The sequence below is a fragment of the Hippopotamus amphibius genome, chromosome X (genome assembly GCF_030028045.1).
Source record: "Hippopotamus amphibius kiboko isolate mHipAmp2 chromosome X, mHipAmp2.hap2, whole genome shotgun sequence".
Taxonomy (NCBI): Eukaryota; Metazoa; Chordata; class Mammalia; order Artiodactyla; family Hippopotamidae; genus Hippopotamus; species Hippopotamus amphibius.
Window position 1 is genome coordinate 46,628,369 of NC_080203.1, and position 8,660 is coordinate 46,637,028.

At 47.3% G+C, this 8,660-nt stretch overlaps 1 protein-coding gene across 1 annotated transcript; it reads left to right on the top strand.

Moving 5' to 3' along the window:
- Positions 1-357: 357 nt before the first annotated feature.
- On the top strand, positions 358-4,665 carry LOC130841428 (nuclear RNA export factor 2-like). Its single transcript, XM_057717597.1, has 10 exons — positions 358-413; positions 647-800; positions 1,416-1,499; positions 1,611-1,715; positions 1,832-1,912; positions 2,049-2,118; positions 2,265-2,353; positions 2,475-2,582; positions 2,763-2,872; positions 4,521-4,665. Exons 1-10 carry the CDS (start codon positions 373-375, stop codon positions 4,663-4,665), a joined length of 987 nt encoding a protein of 328 aa, XP_057573580.1. The 5' UTR covers positions 358-372.
- The last annotated feature ends 3,995 nt before the right edge of the window (positions 4,666-8,660 follow it).

Here is an 8,660-nt window from a genome sequence, read left to right on the forward strand (position 1 = left end):
CTTCCTTGTGCTGCTCCTCCTCGATTCCTCCCCTGATAGTGCCATCTGTCAGATAAGGCTCTCCTTATCTGGACAGGCAGAAGAGTTTCCTTTCTGAGCTTGGTGGGACTGGGCCCTTAGGCCAGGTTGGCACTTTGCCTGCCCTACCATCCTCTCAGCCTAAGCCATGGTACATGGTAAGTGGACCACTGATGTGTCTTCACACTTGTATTTTTGTTCTGCTTTTCAGAATGCAATGATGGTGGTAGTTCACCTCCAGAAAGAGATGCCGGTTGGAGTTCTTTCCGTGATAATTTTGGCAAGAGGAACCCCCTTTATGAACATAGTGGATATGCGCCTCAGCCCTCACACCTCCAGGAGGATGACGGAAACATGGTGATGAGGGATGTCCAGGAGAATGCCAAAGTGAGACGGTAAGTGAGCAGGCAGCATGGTTTGCACGCAGCAGCCCCTGGGAGTATGCAACTCTCTCACTCTCCATGCACTTCTTTTTCTTCCCTCACTGCCCAGCTGAAGCATGCTGGAAGTGGAATAATGGTTCAGCAGTCCTAATTGTGGTGCTGGTGTCAAAGAGCTGAGGGTGTACAGAAGACTTTCTTAGCACCTATGGCCACTCACCCTCCTTCTCTCCTCATTCGCCCTGCAGCTCTGCCTATAACATCCGAGGCAACAGGAGGAGAGTGACATGGCACAGTGGAGGCCATGGCCATATTACTGTATGCAGAAATAGAGACCCTCTGGAGAGAGAAATGGGGGAGAACACACAAGATGGACCCCCAGGGAGCTGGTTCAAGGTCACCGTGAGTACCCCTAAAAATGGATGCAATGTGCAGGAGAGAAACGTCAGGGGGAGTTGTGTTGGTGTCATGTAGAGAGGCTCGTTTCTTTTGCTGGGGACAGTTTGTAATCTGTCCTTTTTATTACTAGGAGTTAACAATCTTGTTCATCTAAGGGCAAATTCAGAGAAGCAATATAAAGGGAACAGGCTCACGGTAAGGAGAACGGAGGAGACTGTCTCAAGGCAAAGATGGACACTACTGCCAAGCATACGGAGCAACTCCACACTGGAGGAGGTCTCAGTTTGGCAAGCTGAGTGTGAGAGATGAGAGGGTCGAGTCTCTGGAGACCTTGTCTGAGGGGCAAGCAGTGTCTGCAGTAGGTAGGATCTCCTGGAACTTTATGAAAGGAAGACCATCTCTAACACCTTGCTCATTGGGAAGAGAGTTTTGACTGGAGAGAAAGAGTATTTAGGAAATCCATATTATGCGCAAACATAAGAAATCATGCCAGTGGTTCCTTCTTTAGAAGTCCTTTCAAGCTCAGTAGAAGGCCGGAAAAGACCAAGAGGACCTTTGTTCTCCAGACTGCACTCCCTGTTGTCTGTCCTGTCTCCCATCCCTTCTTTCCATCCTTAGGTTCCTTATGGGATACACTATGACAAGACATGGCTGATGAACTCAATCCAGAGCCATTGCAGTGTCCCGTTCACTCCAGTGGATGTAAGAGAGGATGCTGAAGCCAGACGAGTGGGCACAGGGAAGGGGGGGAGACCGGGTTCAGCAGGTTCTGTTGGCCTCTGATACTATTGCTGTTGCCTTCAATCCCTGTAGTTCCACTACGTGAGAAATATGGCTCGATTCTTTGTCCAGGAAGCCAGCACTGCCTCTGCCTTGAAGGGTGTCAGCTACAAGATTTATGACCAGGAGGGCCGAAAGGTGTGTGTTGAGGGTGTTACCTGTACCTCACCCTGGGGAAGGAGTACAGGCCAGGGGCTGGTCGTCTTCTTTGGAAATAGGGTTGCTGGTACTCAGCCCACCTCTTCTTCCTGCAGATACCTATCTTTGTCAGTGCCTCTGCTGTTCCCTACTCTGTGCAGAATAGGTTGGAGCCAGAAGAAATAGAGCAGCTAAAGGTAGTGCAGACTGAAGGCATGTTGTGTGCCAACACTCAGACCCACCTCTGCTTCCTCCAGCCCCCTGTCCCCCTCACGCCTGATTTCCCTGCCACCACCACAGGCTCAGAGCAGCTCTCTCCATCTCTCTCTGCAGCTGACCTTGAACAAACGGTATGATGTCTTCCAGCAAGCTCTTGACCTCCAGAGGCTCCGCTTTGACCCAGGTAAGGCTGACAGCAGTCATCCTAGGGCCGTTGAGGACTCAGGGGCCTTCCTGGAGGGAGACTCAGGGATGGTAATATGAGGACGGGCTGGTGCTGGCCCCACCCCCCACTCAGCCATCTGATTCCCTCCCCTCTCCTTCCTGAAGACTTGATGGCCCATGATGTTGATATAATTCTGAGTCGAAGAAACTGCATGGCTGCCACCCTGCAGATCATCAAGAAGAATTTCCCTGAGGTGAGGCTGTCGGCCTAGCCTTGGTATGATGGTAGGGGGTGGGAGAGACAGGAGGCGGAGGGCAGATGTGTGTGCAAGGTCCCAGGGAGTAGCCTTCACTCTACCTCTTCTTCCCCCAAAGCTGTTGTCCTTGAACTTGAGCAGCAACAAACTGTACCGGCTGGATGGCCTGTCTGACATTATACAGATGGCCCCCATGGTCAAGATCCTGAACCTCTCCAACAATGAGGTGAGAAGAGGGAGCCAGGTCAAAGTTGGGCTGACCTTGGGGTGGGGGGTAGTTGTCATCAGAGAGATGAGGAGGGAGATGAAGGCACCTGTGGGGGAGGGTGGGGGCCGGGGGTGCAGGGGCCTGGTTGTTTTTCTTTCCCTGGGATTTGCTTTCCAATTTCCTTGGCATATTTCTCAGCTGCAGTCTGTGTGGGAGTTGAGAAAGATGAAAGGGCTGAAGCTTGAAGAGCTGTGGCTAGAAGGGAACCCATTGTGTGGCACCTTCCCAGACCAGGCCACCTACGTAAGGTCAGTGTGAACACCCTGTCCTCCTTCTTGGTGACCTTCACCCAGGGGAGCCTAAAATATCTCTGACAATGTCCCTTTACCAAAGGTGACATCTCTGGTCTGCTGGGAGGCTCGTAGGCTCTGCCTTCTCTTTTCTGTGTCTCTTACCTGTGTTTAGAGGTCTACTTTCCCTCCTCTGACCTGCTCACCTCTTCAGGGCCTCGGGGGTTTTTCCAGCTCTCTGCACCCAGCGTTCTCCACCAAGTCCTCCCAAGAGTGTGCTCCAGGAAGCAGGGCTTCTCCTCCTCACCAGGACCAGGAGTGAGCAGCCTTGATCCCGATGCTGGTGCCCTGGACTGAGAAGGGTCCTCCAGCTCAGGGCCTCGTGCTGAGACAGGGCTTCCTTCTTCGTGCTGAGATGGGGTTTCCCTCCCCTGTTCTGAGAGGGGCCCCCTTCCCCTTCCTCCAGCAGGGTCCCCTCTCCTCTCCCAGACATTGACATGGGGGTGGTCCTGCCCCATGCTGGGAGCTGAGGCCCTGGGTGGCTGCTGTCATGACATCTGCTCTGCGGGCCCAGTGCCAGGGGCTGGACCCTTCTTGGGAAAAAGCAGGATTCCTTCAGTCAAGGGGCTAGACGTGGGCCCCTGCCAGTGAGCAGAGGGCTTCCTGAGGCAGGAGTGGAAGGCAGAGGGCAAAGGTGGTAGAGGAGACAGAAGGACAGGCCTCTCAGGGGCACTTCGCATCCCTCCTTGCCCATGTCACACCATCCGGCCTGGTCCTTCAGAGGAGCCCTGGGCGGCCTGAGACAGGTGTGATTCCTCAGATAAGAACCAACTGAGACAGGTGCAGAGGCCATCAGGAGAGAACATGGTGATCATAAGAGGGTTGTGGAACCTCGGCCCCTATGCTGAGCTGGGACCTGACGCTGTCTTCCTTCTGGGGAAGATCTGTGCCCATGGCTGCTCCGTTTCCCAGGCCCAGGTCTGACTGAGCTCACACAGGTGCCAAAGTTTCAAGCAGCACCCAGTGGGCCCCCAGCTCAACATGTGCATATTTTCCATTCCTACCTGGAGTGCCCGGGCCATCCCAGGGCTGGTGAAGGACAGGGCTGCAGCAGGACCGCCATTTCCTCTTTCTCCTCTTTTCTTCCCTGACCCCCACCACAGTAGAGCTTCTCTCCCTTCCCTTTGCTTTCTCTCTCTCTCCTTCGTCTCTATGCCCCTATGTCTCTCTCATCTCCCCCTCCTACCTTCACTCCCTTTCTGTCTTCATCCCTCTCCATCTCCCTCCCTGCCTCCTGAGCCCCGCCTCACTCCCCTTCCTGCCCCAGCATGGTGGGCGATCCCTGGGGAGGGGGTATCCTGGTCTTGGCAGAGTTCTGGATGCTCAGTGAGGTAGCAGGGCCCTGGGTTTCCACCCCATTCCCATTTCTCTCCACCACCTCCAGTGGGGCTCTGGAGGAAGGAAGGGAGGGGAAGGAAGGCCTGCAGCATGGGTTTGAAATGCTGGTCCTTGTGGCAGAGGAGAAGGGAGTCAGGGCAGTCTGGGTAGGAACTACCCAGGGGAAGGAGAGGAAGGAGGGAAGGAGGGAAAGAGGGAGAGACCGAGGGAGAGAGGCTTTGCAACCCTGAACTGTCAATCACTTCTTCCTGTTTTTGGTTTTGGACAGTGCCATCCGGGATTGTTTCCCCAAGCTGTTACGCCTGGTGAGTGCCAACGTTCGTCATTGTCTCTTAGTAACCTTGGTGACCTCTGCACCTGCCCTCAAGCCCTTTGGGTCTTGCCTAGATTATACATTTGCATCAGATCCTTAACCATCTTAGGGGACATGGAGTCCTAAAAATGACATGGATACACTCCCTCAAAAAACACCCATAAATACACACACACACACACAGACACACACACACACACAGAACTAGAACAAGAAATTGTACGATTTGTATGGAAACGCAAAAGACCCCGAAAAGCCAAAGCAGTCTTGAGAAGGAAAGACGGAGCTGGAGGAATCAGGCTCCCTGAGTTCAAACTATACTACAAGGCTACAGTGATCAAGGCAGCATGGTACTGGCACAAAAAAAGAAATAGAGATCAATGGAACAGGATAGAGAGCCCAGAGATAAACCCATGCACACATGGGCACCTTATCTTTGACAAAGGAGGCAAGAATATACAAGGGAGAAAGGATGCCCTCCTCAATAAGTGGTGCTGGGAAAATTGGACAGCTACATGGAAAAGAATGAAATTAGAACACTTCCTCATGCCATACACAAAAATATACTCATAATGGATTAAAGAGATAAATGGAAGGCCAGCCACTATAAAACTCCTAGAGGAAAACACAGGCAGAACACTCTATGACATAAATCAAAGCAAGATCCTTTTTGACCCACCTCCTAGAATGAAGGAAATAAAATCAAAGATAAACAATGCGCCCTAATGAAACTTAAAAACTTTTGCACAGAAAAGAAACCATAAACAAGACAAGAAGACAACCCTCAGAATGGGCGAAGATATTTGCCAACGAAACAACGGACAAAGGATTAATCTCCAAAATATACAAGCAGCTCACGCAGCTTAATACCAAAAAAGCAAACAGCCCAATCCACAAAGGGGCAGAAGACCTAAACAGACATTTCTCCAAAGAAGACATGCAGATGGCCAACAAACACATGAAAAGATGCTCAACATCACTAATTACTAGAGAAATGCAAGTCAAAGCAACAATGAGGTATCACTTTATACCGGTCAGAATGGCCATCATCAAAAAATCTAGCAACAATACATGCTGGAGAGGGTGAGGAGAAAAGGGAACCCTCCTGCACTGTTGGTGGGAATGAAAATTCGTACAGCCACTATGGAAAACAGTATGGAGGCTCCTTAAAAATCTAAAAATAGAACTACCATCTGACCCTGCAATCCCACTCTTGGGCATATACCCAAAGAAAACCATAATCCCAAAAGAAACATGTACCACAGTGTTTATTGCAGCACTATTTACAATAGCCAGGACATGGAAGCAAACCTAAATGCCCATCAACAGATGAATGAAGAAGATTTGGCATGTATATACAATGGAATATTACTCAGCCATACAAAGGAATGAAATTGAGTTACTTGTAGCGAGGTGGATGGACCTAGAGTTTGTCATACAGAGTGAAGTAAGCCAGAAGGAGAAAAACAAATACCGTATCCTAACTCATATATATGGAATCTAAAAAAATGGTACTGATGAACCCAGTGAGAGGGGAAGAATAAACACAGATATCGAGAATGGAGTTGAAGACCTGGTGTGGGGGGCAAGGGCAAGCTGGGACGAAGTGAGAGAGTAGCACTGACATATATACGCTACCAAATGTAAAATAGGTAGCTAGTGGGAAGCTTCTGTATAACACAGGGAGATCAACTCAATGATGGGTGATGACTTAAAGGCCTGGGATAGGGAGGGTGGGAAGGAGTTGCGGGAGGGAGGGGATATGGGAATATATGTATAAATACAGCTGATTCACTTTGTTGTATAGCAAAAACTGGCACAACAGTGTAAAGCAATTATATTCCAACAAAGTGCTTAAAAAAAGAAATAAAGCCATTTACGATAGCATCAAAGACTAAAATACTTAGTAATAAATTTAACAAAGGAGTTGAAAGAATTTTACACTGAAAACTATAAAACATTGGTGAAAGAAATTAAAGTAGACATAATTTAATGAGAAGACATCCCATTTTCATGGCTAGAAAGACTTACTACTGTTAAAATGTTCATACTGCCCGAAATGGTTCAATGTAACCTCTATCAAAATCCCAATGCATTTTTTGCAGAAATAGAAAAAAAAAATCCCAAATTTCATATGGAATCTCAGAGGACCCCAGATAGACAAACATTTTTGAAAAACAAGAAGCTTACAGGCATCACACTTCCTGTTTTCTCCACATATTACAAAGCTACAGTCATCAAAACAGTGTGATACTAGCATAAAGACAGACAGTTAGAATCGAGATCCCAGAAATAAACTATCATGTACATGGTAAAATGAGTTTCAACAAGGATGCTCAAACCACACAGTGGGGGAAAGGAAAGTCTCTTCAACATAGGGTTTTGGGTAAACTGGATATGCACATGGAAAAGGATGAATTTGAACCCTTACCTTATACCATATGCAAAAGCTAACTCAAAATGCACCAAAGACCTAAACATATGACCTAAAGCTGTAGAACTCCTAAAAGACACATAGAGGAAAAGCTACATGACTTTGGGTTTCACAATGATTTCTTAGATATGAAATCCATAGCACAGAAACAAAAGCAAAGATGGACAAATGGGACTACACCAAATTAAAAAACTTTTGGGCATCAAAGGGAACAATCAACAATGTGAAAAAGCAATTCACATAAGGGAAGAAAATGTTTGCAAATCATATATCTCGCAAGGGGTTAATATCCAGAATATATGAAGAATTCCCAAAATTCAACAACAAGGGAACAAATGCCAGTAAGCATATGAAAAGATGTTCTACATCACTAATCATTAGGATAATGCGAATTAAAATTGCAATGAGATATCACCTCACACCCATCACCATGGCCACAATGAAAACAAATAGAAAATAACAAGTGTACTTAAGGGACTTCCCTGGTGGTCTGCTGGTTAAGAATCCACCTTCCAATGCAGGGGACGCGGGTTTTATCCCTGGTTGGGGAACTAAGATTCCACATGCCATGCGGCACCTAAGCCTGCACGCACTGGAGTCTGCACGCCACCACTAGAGAGCCTGTTACTCTCTGCAACTACTGAGCCCACACACTACAACTTGAGAGAAGCCTGCGTGCCACAACTGGAGAGCCTGTGATCTCCACAACTACTGAGACTGGGCACCACAAATGGAGAGATGCCTGTGCGCCACAACCAGAAATGCCCGCACGCTGCAGCAAGAGATCCCACGTGCCACAACAAAGATCCCACATGCCACAACTAAGACCTGCTAAGATAAATAAATAAATAATTTTTAAGAAATGTGGTTGAAGACGTACAGAAATTGGAACCTTTGTGCACTGTGGGTTGGAATGGGAAATGATACAGATGCTATGGAAAACAGAAAGGAGAATTCTCAAAAAATTAAAAATAGAATGACCATATGGCCCATTTCTGGTTATATAACCAAAAGAAATGAAATCAGGATCCTGAAGAGATATTGTCAGAGCTGTGTTCATTGAGCATTCTTTGCAATAGACAAGAAGTGGAAGCAGTCCAATTAGCCATTACGACAGATGAATGGATAGGTAAAATATGATATACACATACAATACAACATTATTTAGCCTTTAAAAAGAAGGAAATCCTGTCACACGCTACATGAATGAACCTTGATGACATAATGGTAAGTGAAATAAGCCAGGCACAGAATGACAAATGATGTATGATTCAAATTACAGGAAGTATCTAAAGTAATCAAACTCGAAGCGACAGATAGATGGAGGTGGTTGTCAGGAGCTGAGGGGACAGGGGAATAGGGAGTTGTGGTTCGGTGGGTATAGAGTTTCAGTTTTGCAAGATGAAGACATTCTGGAGATGCGTTGCACAACAATGTGAATATACGTAATACTCCTGAGCTATGTAGTTAAAAGTGGTTAAGTGGTTAAGATAGCAAATTATATGTTATGTTTTTTTTACCACAAATAAAAATTTACAACAGATAGTGAGGGTGAATGTTACATTTGCGGGAAACTTTCAGAACAATGTTGTGTTGTGTCACAATTCACTGACTTTATCAACCAATGAGGAGAAGGCCTTCAGTGAAAAACCTCTGGGAGG